Source organism: Gadus chalcogrammus, chromosome 23, assembly GCF_026213295.1.
Source record: "Gadus chalcogrammus isolate NIFS_2021 chromosome 23, NIFS_Gcha_1.0, whole genome shotgun sequence".
Lineage (NCBI taxonomy): Eukaryota > Metazoa > Chordata > Actinopteri > Gadiformes > Gadidae > Gadus > Gadus chalcogrammus.
Genome location: NC_079434.1, coordinates 7,880,542 through 7,899,842, shown reverse-complemented (window position 1 = coordinate 7,899,842; position 19,301 = coordinate 7,880,542). Strand labels below are relative to the sequence as shown.

The window sequence follows — 19,301 nt, the reverse complement described above, 5'->3', positions numbered from 1 at the left end:
GAACCATCCTGATTTCTATGGAGCGTTTTCTGAAACTCCTCGTTAAAGGTTGGGTATGGGATTCTCTTTTTTGGCCATTTTTGCAAAATTACTTGAAATCCTTATCATAACCCACTTACAGCCACTGAGTTAGAAGTACTGAAATGAAAATTAAACAAGTCAATCATCTGTGGAACGGGCAGGGCTCGAAAAACTCCAGCCAATGATTTACAGACCCACCGAGTGGCATTGGACAGTAAGAATGTCAATTGTGTATGGGATTTGCGAAACAACAGCAGATTTTGAAAATACACAACTCAAATGGTCCTACCCCCTCTCCTTCAACGCTGATTCTGACTCCACCCATTCCAAGTACATGGACGCGCAATCATGCACGAGCGCGAACACAGATGCGCGAGAGCGAGCCATTAGCTAGTTAGCTAGCTCCAGTAGCTACCGCAGGATAACAACAAACAGAAGCTTGCTCTGGGTCACGAGCTTTGAGTACGTGCACGAAGGGGTCACGTGCGGGGGGAAGGGGGGGTGCAGTACGACCGTTTGATTGACGTACTTACTGTCCAATGCCACTCGGTGGGTCTGGAAATCATTGCCTGGAGTTTTTCGAGCCCTGCCCTGCTAGACCTCTTTAGAATAATTTGTATTCTTGCATACTCCCGAATGTTTTAATTTTTTTATGAATGAAGACACCCGCATGCAATAATGAGTTCACGTCTGAGTATAGACTACAAACGCAATTAACTATGGTCAGGGATGTTCGTTAGTGTCTAGACACGGTCCAATAAATAATCAACTCCAGCCTCACCGAAGCGCCTACAGTGCTTAATGCAAACAATTGCAACAAAAAACGCCTGCAGAAATTCTCCGACACCCGCTGGTCTCAGCATGATGTCTACAGTAGCCTATGTCTTCTGTCATTGATCAATATGAGGATATTTTAACCACGATGGTTGAACTAAAATCTGAGGGAGAAAGCAAGTGCAGCTCCAAGCGACCTCCGACACAAGAGCAATGGAATCATTTGATTTTATTATATGCCTTGTGACGTGGCGTTTGATTAATAGATTTTTGGCTGCGCATGTATTTTTGGAATTTTAAATTGCTGCACTAAATTATGTTGTTGTTGACTTCTAACATGTCTCTAGCTTTGATGTTTACATCAGTAATCTAGGAGTAATATATCGACGGTAACCACTGTTTTTGGTTGCGAAATCGCGCCAGCTGGGCATTCCGTGGTATTGGATGTGTTTTAATAAAACGCATCCAATACACAGAATGTCCGCTGGTGAAGCCACTGAGGCTATAGTAGGCTAACGATGCTCTTAGCATCCTAAGAGTAACCCTGGAGTCCTCGCTGGCTATGAGCGTTTTCACGTCATTCGTTACCAACGATGCTTTCGGGAAAAGGTGTGAAAACTAAACGATGCTCGTACGACGCACTTCACGATCAACTTAGGCTAACGATGCTTTCGGGAAGGAGGGCCCTGGTACACTGGTTCATCACAGAAACTAAAAAAAATTGTGAAAGTTATTCAGAACAATGTAATCAGATACATCTTAAATGCCTTTCAAAGAACACACATAGGATCCCAGGAGTTTAAACATGCCAGTCTCCTCCAGGGGCATCATGTGAACCAGCTGAAGCTAAACCATATGTATGATATTAATAATAGAACAGCTCCTGGTTACTTGCTGTGCCACATTACCATGGTGCTTCAGCAACATTGTCAGGTCTTCTGTGCTTTTCCACTAATAGATTTCAGTGGAATTCATCTCTGATTTAAGAGTCACGACTTGACAATGTGATTTTTGCTAAAATGCATGGTGGGACCAATAGGAACCACCAAACGGCTCTTAATGAACCAGAAACACATGAGCTTCATTACTGTGTTCAGGAAGTGTAAAGTGTTGTGTTAAATGTTCTCTTCTGTCCTCATTCTCCATCAGCTACTTCCTGTTCCTGTGTATGAAAATGTCCCAGCTCTGACCAATCGCTTGGCTCATGCAGCACAGAGAGAACCAATAGAAGAGCAGGATGGCCATCACTGTGCCATCATCCACACCTCCTCCTCAGACAACCAGTAAGTAACTCACTGATTGGCTTGCTCCTGTGTCCAATCAGATCACACAGATGAGGCCCTTTACTCTGTGGACAACATAGACTCTATGTTTTGTAACTTAATGGATCTGCTTTACAGGGAGACAGAAGTTCATATCTCCTCTGTTTTCTTTCAGGGACGAGGACCAGACGGAGATGGGAGGAACCTCAGAGCTGTAAGCGCCGTCAAATAAACACCCCAGAGTGTGAACCAGTAAGGGCAGCAGCATTTAAATAGTGTTACTGAATATAGTGTCTGATTCATCCAGTTGAAACAGGACAATAGGATGGCTGATTGTTTGCTGAACATCCTAAGGCTGTTTTCTTCTGTTTTCCACTTCTCTATCATAAATATGGGATCTTTGCATCTTATTAATGGTATATATATTTGAGTATGGTGATCCTGTGATTTTCATCACCATTATTGCGCTACATTAATCAATTGTATATATATTAATAGATCAACGTGAAAATTTCGGTATCCAATCTCATTGGATCTTTGACCTTACGTAATGCTTACATTAACAAAAAAATGTTTTTCATCCCTCATTCTGATATTTTTTGATTTCAACGTTTCTTTAATAAATTACTACTTTTAATGGGTTGACTCCATCTATTGTCACGTTCTCCTGAGGTAGGGCTTGTCGTAACACACACTTCTACATTAAGTATATGTTTTGATATGAGTTTTCAATACGTTTAGCCAGTATTTAGAATCCTACAATGTGGGCCTGTGAAGCCCTTTGAGACTGTAACTGTGATTAAGAGCAATACAATTCGTTCTACTCAGGTCCCACCATCACTGTGAAAAGATGTCTGTTTAGTAAGATAAGGGATCTTTCATGCAATTTTTAGTAATCAAGCAAATAACGATCCATAGAACAAATTATTATTGAAAGATAAAAATCAGATAAAAATGAGCCCTGCTTTTTATTTATATTTTTTATACTCAACCAACTTGATCAAAATTCAATGCTGGAAATGACTTGGTAATTTGTTAAAATGTATCTGATTTCTTCCCAACAATATCATAAAGCACTCATGCTCCTGCTCTTCTGGTTGTTTACTTCAGGTATTTTCAATATTTTTTTTTATTGTGGAGAGAGGGAGAGAAATTGAATTATCATTCACTGAGCCACACATGAATGTAGTTCTCTAGAGTTGTGCTGTCCCACATCCTGGGGATAGCAACCCTCTGAGAAGTAAGACTCAAGTAACCAGACATGACACACTATTGTGTGTGTGTGTGTGTGTGTGTGTGTGTGTGTGTGTGTGTGTGTGTGTGTGTGTGTGTGTGTGTGTGTGTGTGTGTGTGTGTGTGTGTGTGTGTGTGTGTGTGTGTATGCATAACCACCATTGGTTATGTGTAATTATACAACGGGGGGCCTAAATCCAGCGATCTGATTGGTTCCTAACTGTTGTATAATGAGCGTATACATAACTGCTATGACGCCCGATCATTTTGTGAAAGTATCACTCCGCGCCTTGAAGTGGAAACCGTTACAACCGTTCTCTCGGAGGGACGCTAAAGTGTGTTGCATAGCGACCGTCGTGCATTTTGAAGGCAGCCAGGAGGGACTACTTTTTGGTAGTCTTTAATAAAACGGCTACTTTGACTTTCTTGGTTTCTTTTTAAATGTAGTGTGTCTATGACTTTCGTTTCGCCATAACAGTAACCGTTGTATAAAAGCAATAGATCACTTCAGTCAGTGGCATGTGCTCATTATACCACTGTGAAGGGGGTCGCCGGCCCTCCGCTGCGCGTCGGGGCCGGACAACGGCCCATAACAGTGGTATGATGAGCACATACCACAGCCTGGCGTGATCTATTGCTTAAGTATAATATTAATTGTATCATTAGTCTCTCTCTTCTCTGTTTGGCTGCTTGTGTGTATATCTGCTCTCTGATTGGCTGTGTGTATATCTACCCTCTGATTGGCTGCTTGTGTGTATATGTCCTCGGATTGGCTGCGAGGTAGATGATGGAGGACACGGGGTCAGACTTCACCATGACCTTCAGACAGCTCAGCGAGGCGTCAGTGCAGCAGCTTCACCGCGGTGGCTTCACTCAGGTCCTCAATCACGTTCTCACGCTTACCTGTTTCTCTCCCAGTCTGTCTGACTCACCAGACTTTACTAACATACAACGCAAGTCAAAATGTTGCATTATTTTTGTTAAAGTTGCCAAATTGCATTTACTGTGCAAGCAGGGATTTTGATGCCTCCTCTCTCTCTGTAGGTGACGTGGGCTCTTCATGACCTCTCGTCCCACCAGCTGTTCTCTGATTGGTCGAGGTTGTACCTGCTCAGGCTGGCCAGGTGAGCAAGACAACGTCATGTCTCTTCTCAACATTGCATCTCTTCCTCAAACGTATTGTTTAGCTGGTCTCGATTGTACTTTCTGTGATTTGACCTTTTGGTCTGTCTTTCCAGACAGGAAGGCGATGATGACGAGGATCGACGGCACCGGATGAAGAGTAAGTTCATCAAATCACCCGATTTCAGCCCAACATATGGTTTATTTTTCAAGAATCTGCAGTGTTTCCCATACATAGACCAATGTGTGGCGCAGCGCCACAGAATCAACACTGAGCACCACAAATTGAGTCCGCTTCAATTTTTATTTTATAATTTTTATTTTATTACAATATATTTTTAAGTATAAATATTGAAATAAAAATAAATATATGAAATGCGGTTATTGTTGAGATAGGCTACGGTGTTGGACTGGGTACCCCCAGCCCGTTCTGCAGTGATTTGAATTCGCTCGGCAGCAGGGGCTGGAGGGCAATACATTTCTTTCCGTTTCCAATCCGCTTTTACTAGAGCCAATCACCAAGCTGGTTTTTCCCCCTGGCGCGCTATTGGCTGGTTTAACACAATGATGACAGGGAAGCGATTGTTGCGATCGTTGGTCTGATTGGTTGAAGGACTGTTATTATTTTATTTATATTGTAACATTTTACTATTGATTTTCTTTACCAAAACAGTTAAATACAAGTACTCCCCCCGAATTCCATTTTAAAGACGCTTAAAGAAGAGAGTAAACTCGGGTAGTATCCGCGAGTATGATTTCTCAGCGTCTAATCTGATTGATCAGGCTAGACCCATCATCCACTGATCATGGATTAACTTGAGATACACATTTTTGCGGCTCAATAGTGCTCAATAATTTTGTGTTGTTTAAACATAACACAGCAGATTGCATACAGAAGACCTAATCATTAAGCCAGCCCCACAAAGAAAACATTGCATAACTTCTAGGCTTTTCCTTCTAGACGCCGAGTTTTTGTATCACTCCCTGGAATGTCCCACTGTCAACCGGCAACAGTTTCGGCTTCTCGACTATTAAAGACATATGTCTTCCTATCAAAGTTTTGAGTCGCCAAGATTCAAGGTCAACCCTTCTAAAGTGCTGTGAATGTATCCACAGGTGTGAACCCCAGGTACGTCCTGAGGAACTGGATGGCTGAGTCGGCCACCAGGAAGGCAGAGACCAACGACTTTTCAGAGGTTTGTAAAACGCTTCAGAAGCTTCTTGACCATACAGTTCGGTCTGTGATTTGAATTCATCAATATTGTTAAAAAAAATAGGCATGAATGACTACTTTAAGATGATACATTCTTATGTTTTCATGTGTTTTTTTGTATCAAGATTGTATCCGTTTTTACCATCTTGCATGACATGATTCTATGTAGTGTATTTTCCACTTCTGACCACCAGGTGGTGCTGTTACATGATGTTCTGGGGAAGCCCTTCATAGTGCAAGACGCTGCAGAGGAGACAGGCTATGCAGCGCGGCCTCCGCTGTGGGGGCGGAGGTTAAAGGTCAGCTGCTCTTCCTGATTGGAAGAACATCTGTCATTGTTTCAGACACACCGATCTGTGTGTATGAAACTACAAGAGTTTTTGTTTCTGAAAATGTCAGCTGACCTCAAACTTAAAGGTCAGAGCCACCTGAGAACTCATCATTCCCTCCCTTTTATTTCCTGTTGGACAGAAATACGGAGAACTTGGATATTTTCATCCGTTACTTCCCCAGGGTAGGCTGAGCATCAGAGGCTCTGTGTCCGAATCTCTCTGCTAGCTAGCATGCTAAGTGCCCTAACATGCAACGTAGCATAGCATCCACAGGGAATATGTGTGTACATTTAAGGAGAAGATAAAACAGTAAATTCTTAATTAATTTGCGAAATGGATCTTTATGTTGACTATATTGATACCAATCGCATAAACAACAAAAATAAAACTCACCATCAAATCAGCCTGCAGATATTATTTTACACTTTACTACACCGTGTGAATGTCTGTTTCTTGTGTCATGATGTGTTGATTTCACCTCAGGATTTTTGGCACCAGATTTCTGTCCCATTTCATGTGTTCATATATCCTGTACAATGTCCTGTGTTCATATCAAAATCTGCCAATAAGCAGTCAATTGACCATGGAGACGTAAGAAATGCCTGATTGCGTCTAAGGAAGACATTTTATTAAAAAATTATAGATGTCTGAAGGTTTTTCCAAAGCACTCTGCAATCTCATGAAGCCTAAAATGTTTATTTTATTTTTTATAATTTATTAAAACACATGAACAGATCATGTTTTCTGATAAAATCTAACTGGATCCAAGGTATCATAGAAACATGGTGTATTTTATTATTTCTTTCTTTGCTGATGTAGACATTCAAATACTTCAACAACAAATATACAATAGTAGGCCTACCTGTCGCTCATTTCCCCCAAAAGATTCTTCCAAGCGTTGCTTTGATCGCTGAAACATGTGCAAGGTGCTCAAATTAATTACTCACGTATGTCATTGAGCATTCGCTTTCATCCAAAGCGGCCTCCAGTGTATTCAGACACAGGTCTTTAAGGTACAGGTTTGGGTTTGGCATCCTGATCAAGGATGCCTACACGAAGGCTATTGAACCCAGAACGTTTCCACTGGGAGTCTAACCCCCTATACAGTCATTGTATTGAATTGGAGACACTGCTTAGACTCTCAGGGGCCAGGAACCAGATCGAGTAAGGTCTGTGTAGGCGGGTAACGCCGTCAGCATCCCAGTGGTGAAAAAAAACATTACACCGTGGACCTCTGGGAGTGAGGTCAAGTGAGGTCTAAATCACAAAACTGAGGTTCATCCTTTCAAAGTAATGTACAGTCGGATTAAAACTAACAAATAACAGGATTGAATTGAAAGCTAGAGAGAGTCGACTTTTCTCTTTATATTTATTTCTTTTTGTTTAAATTAATATTGATATAATAAAAAAAAAACGTACTGGCATTGATGGGGAAAGTAGAACAAAATGGGGAACGACTTCACGTGACAAATGAAGAAAGAGGGAACAGAAATTGTTTGCTTTGCAAAAAACGTCTGCCTTTTTAATTTCTTGCGGTGTATATTGTGTGCTTAATAACCAATATATGATTTCATTTCGATTCAAATAATATGTTTCTTGGAATTGGTATCCATTATTATGAATTTTATTTTCTGCTCTTCTCTTCAAACAAACCTATAAAAAATAAAGAAAAGACAAATATTACGTCTCCTTCATTTCGGACACTTTGCGCTTCCTAGGGATAGCGAAGATAGGTTCCTCTTGCCATCTCTCTGCCCTCCTCCGTGAAATAAGCAAACCGTCTGCAATGACTGAACACAAACACACACACACACACACACAAATAGTTTTTGTAGGTCATTGTTAAGGTTGTGTTAATATTGGAATTCACAGGAAATCTGCTTCAGAATCTCCCTTCAGTATGGAGATTCTCCAACAAAGTGGAGCACCACCACTTCCTGAGATGTGTTAAGTCATGCTGTGGAAGATAACAGTATATCAGTCAGAATTAACTTCCAAAGACTGCAATGAGAGTAGACTGTTTGTACTCGACTACATCATAATTTTGCACTTCAGCCATTTCATTTTCGTATATTTTCCTTTATATATAATTGTATGTATACTATTTGAAATTTGAAATAAGTTGCATGTAATTCTAACTATTATTTAAAGTGTCTGCTATGGTGGATAAATATGTTAGCTTAAGGCAGTGGCGTCCCTATGCTGTTTTATTCAGGGATAAAGCCTCGGATGTTATTTAATTAGCCCCGAATATGATCTTTGGGAGAAAAATAAAAATAAAATATTCATAAACATTTATAAGTACCTAGTCTAGATATACATAGTCCTTCTGGCAAGAGAATAAACAACAACCTGTTTACCACCTCAAGTGTATTAACCTATCCTATCCCCAGTCAGATCTGTGCGCGTGTGTGTGTGTGTGTGTGTGTGTGTGTGTGTGTGTGTGTGTGTGTGTGTGTGTGTGTGTGTGTGTGTGTGTGTGTGTGTGTGTGTGTGTGTGTGTGTGTGTGTGTGTGTGTGTGTGTGTGTGTAAGGTCTGCCTCACTTGTATTCATTTGCAATAACTTGAATGGAACTTTAGACATTTTGGGATAGCATAGCAGTCAGGTAGCTATTCAAAGCTATAATAAACCGCATATTTCGTTTATTTAGATAAAGCATTATGAAAAAGTTTGCATGCACAATAAAGCATACACATAAATTTGGCGCGCAGCATTTTCATTTTCACTCTGGGTTAAGCCCTAAGTGTATCTTTTGTGTGTGTATGTGTGTGTGTGTGTGTGTGTGTGTGTGTGTGTTTGTGTGTGTGTGTGTGTGTGTGTGTGTGTGTGTGTGTGTGTGTGTGCGTGCGTGCGTGCGTGCGTGTGTGCGTGTGCGTGTGTGTGTGTGTGTGTGTGGGGGTGGTATCTAGATTGTATCTATGATAAGTTAATCTTTGGTGTGTGTCTATTTGGTGTGTTTATCTTTATGGTGTGTATCTATATGGTGTGTAACTATGGTGTGTGCGTATCTATATGGTGTATACCTATGGTGTGTGCGTGTTGTGGCATCCCGCCACTTAAACCTCGGCCCGGGCGGGTCTGAGGTGGGGTGATTGACGGCGTATACCGCCGCCACCCACTGAGTGGCGACGAAGAGCATCACTCTCTCCCCAATCAGCGAGATTGGGGGACACCTGGCCGGAGGCAGAGGAGCCATTTTAAAAGGAGCAGGAGGACTGACATTCGGCAGAAGACCAGGAGCGAGAGGCAGCTGAGAAGCATCTGGTGCGTTTCACTTAAAAGGGAACCGGTTAAAGACTTTTTGAAGTAAAGAAGAGCATCTCATCTGAACCTGATGTGAGTATTGTGTGGCAAAGCACAACTATTGGACTTGTATGTTGAATATAAATCACTGATAATGTGTGAAGGAAACCGGGGATTGTGGTGGTTAAGTCTCATTTGAAATTTGGACCATGAGTAAACTGTTCCTTCCTTCAAAGGTCTATCATGGATATTTAACTGCAGTTCTGTGAGTATCCCAACTTAACCATGAAGCATAACTGCAAACTGTAAGTCATTCATTTCTCATTACTCTTGGGCACATTGTATTTTGACTTCCTGGTGAGTTAACCTGTTACCTGAGTATTAAGGATGTTTTATTGGTTCATGGGTTACTTAGGTGTTTGGTTTATGTTGGTTTTAATGATTTGTTAAAATGGTTACAGGCTCCAAGTTATTGTTGTAAGCTAGAGTAATAGGTTGGGTTCTGATATCTTCAGTCTTCTTTCATTCTACTCTCCTGAGCTCTGCATCTTCTTCACGTGAGTCTTGCTTTACTAATGAGGGTGAGGTCTGAGTGAGCAGAGGTGCATACTGGGATACAGAGATGTCTGAAGTCTACAGGTCTGTAGACACGCCCCCTCAAGGGAAACCGAGTGTTTGAGAAACTGTCGTGACGTCAGTTACATGGACTGGAATGTTCTTAAAGATGGAGACAGGGGTTCAGAAGGAGAAACACCAGGGGGAGATGAGGGGGCTCCTCATCTCAACGACTGAAACACAACTTCAGTCTGACACGGAACCATGGAACACATTCAACAGTCCCCTCCAGGCATCGTGACTCCTCAGGAACAGTTTCATTTCCAAGAAGGTCTTAATCTGGGGCCATCCCCAGATGGATCCTGCTCCTCAAGAGCCACCCCCCTCCACTGGGTGGTCTTCTGAACAGATGACCTCCTTCCTGTCCTCAGGCTGACTAAAGCTGCACCGTTTGCATTCAGGAAACCACTCGACTACAAAGACATGACTTCAGAGACGTTGAATCAACCTCGGACACATTTTGGAGACGCCAAGCATAATCCATCACCAATGTGGGACGCCACTGAAGAATGTTGTACATAATTTACGTCTCTGGAGACATTGGTTGTTCTGTTATGGGTGCCCTGGCAGGAGAGCTGGGGGGGGGGTGATGGAATGTTATTTGGCATGAGGTTTTTACCCTGCATGATTGTTTGGCCTTTTATGGCTCAGTGGTGGTGTGTGTGTGTTTGGGTTTGACATGAGATGGAAGATTTTTGAGTATCGCTAGGGTTCTGTGTGTGTGTTTCCCACTCACACCTGGCATGGGGTCTGTGTGTGTGTCCGCCTTGCTTTGACAGTGATAATGTTCATACGGGGGTCTGCGTGATGGGCTTGGGATATTGGAATGGTCAACTAAATCATACCTGTTGGACGGCCACACGTTTACTTAAGGGCCTCCAGTAGACATGAAGAGCCCTGAGCGACGCTCCGGAGCGATATCCAAAACACTGGGCAGGAAGGAGAGTACCCAACTCAAGTGTAAAAGGATGCAAGTGGTGTGTTCAGATCAGTGACTTCAAACTAGGACTACACCAATCAGGATCAATGGAGGATGGACACCAAAAGGAATTCCACAAGGAGAGTCTGACGTTGGAAAGGGACCTAAATGGATATTCAAGATGACCCTCAGACCTGTAATGAGACGGCTCTTCCTACCTGGCTGGATTGATGGAGAGCCCTGTGGATCTTGTCTTGCTCTCAGTTGCACGTCTTCTCAGGCTGAACTGTATTTGTTTCGGACAGGACTAGCTGAACGATTGGTTCCCTTAGATCGGAACAAATCCGGGAACTCCAGCTAGTGCGCTCTTCGAGCTGAAGTGTTACTCTTCAGCTGAGGAGGTAAGGGAACCTTCACTGGGGCTTCAAGATGTAAAGAGGAGAATGTTTCAGAGTGTTCCATTGTACTCTGATGAAGACCGTTGTGTTCTACTGGCTGAGAGGAAGAACCCACACATCTTCCTCTTGGCCTTTCTCCTCTGAGAATCCTGGCGTCATCTTGAAGGATATTCCATTTCATGTAACTGATGTCACGACAGATTCTCAAACACTTGGTTTCTCCTGAGGGGCGTTTCTATAGAACTGAAGACTTCAGACAGCACTGTATCCCAGCATGCATCTCTGCTCACTCAGACCACAGCCCATGAGTAGGATGCAACACTCTAGTGATGGCGATGTAGAGTTTTATAAGTAACGAGGGAGCAGACTAAGGGGATTAGAACACAATGGAATGTCAAGTCTGTAAATCTTTAAACCATGAAGATGGTTGGATAGTTCAGGAATTGGGCTTTTTAATATGGGCAGTCTTTTCACTCAGATGCTCACTTCTCACTGGAGCTGTACATGTGTTGGCTGGCTGGCATGATTTGCTGTTGGTGATGAGGCGGTCAGGGTGACGTTGCAGGGCTATGGTTGGCTCTCGGTGAGCTCAACGTTTAGATTTGCTCTGTATGGTTTGTACCCTGAATAATCTAGATAATTGTAAAATGTAGACATGGTTTTGTATTGATTTTTTTTGTACTGATTCCAGGATTTTAGGTTTAAAGTTGTTGTACATGGTAATTTGCTTCTTCGTATGGTTTTGAGTGATATAACTTGTACACACTGGGTGCATAGTAGTAGTAATGACCAACGGCAACAAACGGATCTCCTCAAGGTAAGTCTGTTGGCTGTATTTTTAATGAAGACCATCGCTGGACTTCAGGATCTTCCTCCGTTCAGCTCAAGGTGAGGCGCTGGTTATGTTTTTTCTTTGGTTGGTTCCGGCCGGAATGTTCGGATTCCAGTTGGACGGTTTGTGCTTCCCGCCGTGGAAGGTTCTGAGTGTGGTTACTTGATTTAGTCCCAATGGTTAGCATAGAACGTTGTAGTCTTGACAACCATAAGAAACCACCTGGCAGTTAGTTGGACGGGAGTCCCCTAAGGGAATCTGGCGGAACGTTCTCGCTTGTATTTGCGTAAACTCGTGCCGTTGCCAACGGAAACTATTTCAGTCGGTTTCCATGGGGAATTGTTGCCCCTATCTTGAACAAATTAAGTTTATTAAATACATACTGACATGTACGTCGTACAGTATGTTGATAATTTCCAATGGTTGCGCCGTACTTTTAACCACGTTGACGGGACTCTCGCTGCGTACAGAACGGCGTTCTACTTGCGGCCCCATTTTTTACATCAGTGAAGACTGAAAATCATTTCAAGGTGGAAGACAATTTGACATTTCTTCAAGGAACCCAGCACCTGAATATGGCTGAGTAAATTTGATTTAATATCGATACTGCTTAGTGTTCTTTGTTACTTCACCTTTTGTACGTTCTAAATATCTGCTGTGATTTATTGCCACAGAAGTTAAACCCTACCCAATATAATTGACGTTAAACAACAACTTTGGTGCAGAGTTAGCAACTGGATAATATCGAAGCTAAAAAAATGGCCGTCATTCCCACATGTTACAGTAGAAGATACTAGAGCTGTGCAAGGTTAAAAAGGTAACATGTAGTTTGTCCCAAGGTGTCTGCCTCCTCATCCAGAGCAAGAGCTCCACCTCCTCACCCAGAGCCAGACCTCCACCTCCTGTCAGAAGTCCCCGAGAACAGGTCAGTGCTCTGGTGTGTGAGTCTTCTCAGGTCAGTTACAATGCATGGCCTGAACCACTTCTTTAAACTTGTGGACTGCTCTGTCTTCATTCCCAAAAAACGGGATGCTCATGTCTGGTCTCAAATCATTTCTAGCCTTGAGTTATAAAAGAATAGTTCAATTAATTGTGTAACTCGGTTTCGGATGAGTCAATTAAGTTTATTTTTGGGCAGATGCTGATATAAACCTTCTGCTGTAGCTGAAAGGCGAGGCCGTGAGGACTGAGGAGACTGAGGCTGGAGACCAGCGGCCTGCAGCACCGGACCATAGGGTAACCATCACCAAGCTCATCTGAAACACTAAAATCCACGGTAGTTTAGGTCTGGTTTTGATCATCTTATGACTTTAAATCTGTGCCAAGCTGTGATTTGAGTTAATTCATACGGGGGTTATGCAAGAGTCACATGAGCCATTAATGTTACGAGTTCTGCTCCGACCGTATTGAATGAATTGCTGAACGCGGCAATCTATAGACGTTGTCTAATTTAAGTGTTTAAATTTGTCTTCCAATTTACAAGTGAACCTCAGATGCAGGAGGTGGGGTGTGTTGCGTCCCCAGGTGATTTATTGCTGAGACCAACTGTGTTTTCAACCAGACCAGGAATCCATGGCTGAAGGAGCTGATGGAGGAGTCGTGCTGAAGGCCCTGCCTTGTGGAGGAGCTGGTGGAGACCCGGCCTGGTGAAGGACGTCTGTTGTGGGGTAGATGGAGCTTGACTCGGAAGTGATCATCACCCTCACTGCCACTTCTCGTAGAATACTGCCACAAACTACCAGCGTTTGTACCATATATACCAGACGACTACATCTGTTTTACCAGATGTTGAAGCAAGACTTCCGCTGTTTGTTCCAGACCAGGACCCTGTCTGAGGAGAGCTGCTGGAGGAGCTGAGACGCTGGAGGACGACTAGGAATCGACCAACAAGGATACCTCGTAAGTTTGTACTTACTGTACATGGTTGACTTAAAGCGCAAAATACAGCTGTTGCTTTGACATTAACCAACTGCCGCTGTGTTTTCTTACTAGAACGTGTTTCTAGAGCGGAGGCGAGCTGGTAGGGGAGCGGTGAACCTGGAGGATGACCATCACTCTACCAATAAGGATTGTAAGGTTGTATTAACCAAACAAACTGGAAATAAAGGGCTTAAAAATAAGACAAACTACATGTTTGTTACCAGACTTTAGGGCCAGACTCGCGCTGTTTGTTCCAGACCAGGACTCTGGCTGAGGAGAGCTGATGGAGGAGCCAAGACTCTGGAGGACGACATCACTCCACCAACCAGGTGGAGTGATGTTTGCCTAAAATAAACCTTCGTAAGTTTGCCTAAAATAAACCGAGTGGACTTGTTGTAATGCAGGATAAGTTTGTCCAGTACAAGTTACAGCATACTATTGTGGTTGTTTACCAGACAAACTACAGCTGCTAATTTGTTACGCGCCATTAGAGCCCAACTACTCCTGTGTTTGTTACCTTTCATTAGAGACAAACTACTACTGTGTTTTCTTCCTTACATTAGAGACGAATTACGTTTGTAACCAGACCAGGAATCTGGAGGACTGATGGAGAAGCCGTACATCTGGAAGGCAAATCCTGAGGACCACCAGCACTACCATCAAGGATTCCTCATAAGTTTGCATTATCTGGACATAGTGGACTAGGTAGGTGCCAGGTTCAAGTCCTCAGAATACAGTGATGCGTCCTTGAGCAAGGTGCCCTAAAGCCTGCCTGCTCCTTAATGACTTATCTTTGGTTCAGATAATGTTGCATCTTTTGAATATTGAACCTAATCAATGTCCTTGTTTGGTCCGGGCAGTCGCACCTGAGCTGAACCTCACCTGATCCTGTTTGGTCAGGGGTAGACACACCTGAGCTAAACCCGCCCTGATCCTGACATCCTGCTGGTCCTGTCTCCTCAGTTCATCTGAGCCTCGTCCTCCAGAAGACCTGCTGAGCTCAGCAGTCTGAGGCTGATGGATCAATGACCTCCAGTGGGAGTGATCTTCTTGACCCCAGATGTAACCGTGTGCTTCCACACGCCTTTCCCTCACGTCTTTCACTAACCTCACTACTTCACTACTCTCTCCTGCTTCCTATTTTCTTCCTTCTCTGTGGTTCAAACCTTCACACGGTAGGCGCGTCTTCCTGCCCTCAGAGGGTTTAGCGTTAGGGTTGAGAGTCAGGGTTTAGAGTCAGGGACAGAGCTGGTCAGGGAGGACTGCTTTTACACAAACCTCTCCACTTGCTTTCGGAATGGTGGTGACATTTTGAAAAGATTCATTTGGGAATGTTTTCCTCGGCTTTCCTTTAAAAAATTGTATCAAACTTCTGTCAAGTGTTTTTGTTTATATATTAAAATCCCACATTGACTTCTACATGTTTGGTGCGGTTCATTTAATTGTCCTTTAACTTAATTAATGTCAAGCTAAACTCCTGCAATACATTTAATATATTATATTCAGCAATGTTCACATAATCCATTTTGTAAAAATATGAAACCTCCATTTTACTACTAAATTCAAGCCTATTCAACAATGTACATACTGCCCCGCAGGCCATTCTCTGCTACAACACGTTCAATCCACCAACCCGTCTCACGTCAATGTACTATAGCTACGTTGGTTCAAACGGAAAATGTAGTTTGTGTGAGACTGTTGTCCAGCAGAGGGAGCTGTCAGACACCTTAATTATACAGGAATGTCTGTGTTTACATTTTAAAATGTTCATGGGCTGGTCTAGTTTGTCTGCAAATAGCTCTGCCTCCAGCAACAGGATTGGTCGAAACATATGAAGTGAAAGAAATAAAAGCCCAGTTCACCAGATCTGAGGTCAGCTGTGGTCACTCAATACATTCAATCATGAATGTATTGAGTGAACGACGTCTGAGCTAAAATCACCCTGGAACTTGGTTTCCTGGAGCTCGGGGGACGGCAGGACGCGTGTTTACCTGGTCGATTAGGCTCTGAACGCAGACCCTGAACCCAGACATCCAAGGAACATATGTGGAACTTCTGTTTACAGACCCGCCGTGGTTTAATTAGCAGGTTGGAAACATAGATGTGTGATATCGTCGGAGTAATAGTTTATACACTTTACGGTCGGAGTGCTAGCTTGTGGAGTTTGAGGCCCCGTCCACACGAAGCCGATTCCATGGCGAAACCATAAAGGTCTTGTACGGTTCGGCCTTCCGTCCACACGAAGCCGGCGAATCCGCTGACCGAAACCGTAAACTTCTGAAACCACCCTCGGAGGTGGTTTCAAATCTACCCGGTTTCGTTTTGGATTTGTGTGGACGCCTGAAACCGACTGAAACCGTAAACGATGACGTCATCGCCCCAACCCTCGACCCACTAGTCAATGACTGTTAAGCCCGCGGAGTCTTAGAACTCACAACAACAAAGATGATGGCGGACTACAGGCTTGTAATCGTTCTGCAGCAGATCATGTCCCTTGTTGGGTTGCTAAGCCATTATTTATTAAGACTGTTGACTGACTGTTTGTGTTGTTAGTGGTTCGGGGGGCAGCCTTTATGCGCATGCTCGCCTCTTCTTCTTATTTAATTTTCTTCTGGATTTCTGTAGCAGAAGCAGCGCCCCTTATGGGCCTGGCATGTGTACTACAGCGTTTCTACAGATCTAGCCGGTTTCGCTTGACTCAGTCTTTACGGAGATACTCCGAAACCGGAACGGTTTCGCCCGTTTTGGCTTCGTGTGGACGGGGCCTGACATGACAGGGGCTATCGGAGGGTTAGCCAGTTTTAAGGCTGCCAGCCATGTAATAAGGGATGGTTTCCTATTCAAAGGTAGCCTGTGGAAATGTATGATTACCCCAGTTGCCTTGGCCCTATATAATTGATTACTGCAGCAATGCAGTATGATCCTCCTGTAGACCTGGTTATTTGCTTTTCCGCAGCCATTTCAGCGAGCCTCAGAGTCTGACTCATTACCTGCTATGGCTGCTAGAGCCACAGAGTAGGAGTAGGTTACCATGCCAGTGACGTAGCTGATTATTGAAATCCAACATGGCGGCGCCCCGTAACATAAACAACACTTTCACCGTGCAATTGTATCCCTTTTAGCACTTTCAGCCATTTTTTGTTATTGTACCAATGAGAAGGCAGACAATACATCTGTTATATCAACTCAACTTTAAATTTCATTGCAGTTCATCTTTAAAGTCCAAAGGCGAAGGCCGCAGCAGGCTTCACAGGCACAAACAGAGTTTGTCAACAGAGTGTTCACAGACGGAGCGCAAGTCGAGATCACAGACGGAGCGGTAAATTATGGTATCTGCTGGCCTGGCTTCTTGTCATGCGGAACCAGCAACCATTCAAAGGGTGGCACCGTCACCACCGGTAGAGGGTGCAAATTCTCGCAATGCCTCAAAAAAGGACAATATAAGTGAATTAAGCAAAACATAAAAAACTTAAACTACCTAACACTATATATTAAGGAACCACATTAACCATTGACTAGGATCTTATTGGCTTGCATATTATTAGCATATTGGCTCTTAATTAGTCATAAGGCACCTATTAAATGTGCAACTGAATGAGAAGCAGACAGAAGCAAGACGTACTGTAGTAATTAGAATTGGCTGTAAAAACTAGAATCCGCACTCAAGAATCAGTAAGACTTCAATGAATTTTAAAATGAATAAATACAAATTTTCCCTGTTAATGCCATAACTGACTTACACACCGTTGAATCACGAGCAACTTTTTTTTCAGAAAACCAATGATTTTTTGAGAACAAACCTAATGAGAGCATTACGTTTACTTCAACATGCTGGTCACCCTATGGCCTTTCACATGAGATCTATTCCTGGCTTAGTTTTTGCAGCTCATTTCCAAAACAAACTTAAAAAGTGTTGGGTATGTAATAGATGTGCATAAACCATATATCTGGTACATCACAATTGCATGAATTGTTCGGCTTTAGGCGTATCATAAAAGATTATGTTAACGTGTCACTGATATTTGTATAAGATTAACTGAGACAAAATTGAGGTAGTTCATCCAAACGTTTGTCGTATTCCGACTAATTTGAGAGCTTGTACTTCTCAAAATGTTCTTATAGCTGAGACACCTGTAAGAAAATGGAGAAGTCAGACGGATCACTGTGAGACTGAACCTTGGCTATTTCTGTTATTTCGGGGAGGGACCACACATTTAAAGTGATTTGTTAGGAACCATCAGCATGATGTATCCAAGGAACCATCGGTAATCACTAGTGAACACATGAGTGTTCTTTATCTAGAGTTGTGTTCTTTCCAAGTTCATAATTTCACTAGTGAACACATGAGTGTTCTTCTCTCTAGAGAAGGGTTTAATCTGAGTTCATCTTTTCATTATATTTTCAGTAAATCCAAAACCAAAGCTTTATTAATGTGTCTCCTCCAGTAATTGCATTGATCTGGTTGAGTTTGGACGTTACTAGTCCTGCTATGTGGGTGTTGAAACTCATCCAGCCTACCACTAGAGAAGCTTACTCATGTGGTGAGAGGAAAGCAAACTTTGGAAAGCACTCTTTGGTTAGTTTTTCTGTGTTTTCAGCTTTAGTTATTATCGTTGTTTTGTTTATCCTGAAGAATGGGGTGGGATGGAGGGAGGGAGGGATGGGGGGTGTTTTACTGTATTAAAGTCTTCCGTTTGAATAATGTATTTTGAAACTATTGTTGATAAAAAGAAGTTAACTGGGGAACACAGTGGGTGATGTTCTCTCTAGAGCTGTGCTGTCCCACACCCTGGGGATAGCATGAGAGGTAAGCCACACAAGTAACAGACTTGACTAAAGGTGAAACTGTCGTGGAATTTAACCGAGATATAAACACTTCGACTAACTTAAGATAGAGGAAAATAAATCGAGGGGTCCGGAGCAAGTATTGACAGAGACTTTATTGCTACCCACAAATAAGCAACAACAAAGCCAAATGGTTTGCAAAGCACTGGCGGTCAACGGATCTCGGCTTCCTCTTTATTCACGCACACAAAGCAGTTTCTGGTTTGAGGTTTCCGCCCACAATCAATCATAAATTTGTCTAACCAAATTGTCAACAAAATAATTTAGGACACCAGGCTGAGGTCAGCACGCATTAACCCCGTAGCTTCCTGCTCCTGTGGGGGGTTCCTTCCAACATACGCTCTTACCCCAGACTCCCTGGCACCGTGTCAAGCCCTGGATCAGAATCCAGAGACGCTTTAAATGTTTTCTACCATTAGATATATATAGGCCTAATAATAATCATGGTTTACCATAGAATATAATCATTAATTTCTACCACAAAACAATAACTATGTTGTGTGTGTGTGTGTGTGTGTGTGTGTGTGTGTGTGTGTGTGTGTGTGTGTGTGTGTGTGTGTGTGTGTCACA

The 19,301-nt window shown here is 42.9% G+C and overlaps 1 protein-coding gene and 1 long non-coding RNA gene across 6 annotated transcripts; both read left to right on the top strand.

Moving 5' to 3' along the window:
• The first annotated feature begins 4,026 nt into the window (after nt 1-4,026).
• LOC130376954 (protein adenylyltransferase SelO-like) lies at nt 4,027-7,624 on the top strand. Its single transcript, XM_056583885.1, has 6 exons — nt 4,027-4,167; nt 4,335-4,414; nt 4,529-4,572; nt 5,529-5,608; nt 5,820-5,924; nt 6,097-7,624. The coding sequence occupies exons 1-6, from the start codon at nt 4,075-4,077 to the stop codon at nt 6,181-6,183; spliced, it is 489 nt and encodes a 162-aa protein (XP_056439860.1). The 5' UTR covers nt 4,027-4,074; the 3' UTR covers nt 6,184-7,624.
• Nucleotides 7,625-9,043: 1,419 nt separating this feature from the next.
• Nucleotides 9,044-15,486, top strand: LOC130376956 (uncharacterized). Of its 5 annotated transcripts, XR_008894112.1 has the most exons (10): nt 9,044-9,295; nt 9,439-12,549; nt 12,806-12,891; nt 13,105-13,202; nt 13,528-13,633; nt 13,785-13,865; nt 13,959-14,037; nt 14,111-14,246; nt 14,450-14,591; nt 14,747-15,486. It is a non-coding gene; the product is annotated as an uncharacterized LOC130376956 (long non-coding RNA). The 5 variants fall into 5 exon arrangements; XR_008894111.1 differs by having other exon boundaries at nt 9,045-9,295; nt 9,439-12,891; nt 13,131-13,202; nt 14,747-15,485; XR_008894109.1 differs by having other exon boundaries at nt 9,045-9,295; nt 9,439-12,891; nt 13,533-13,633; nt 14,747-15,485.
• Nucleotides 15,487-19,301: the final 3,815 nt, after the last annotated feature.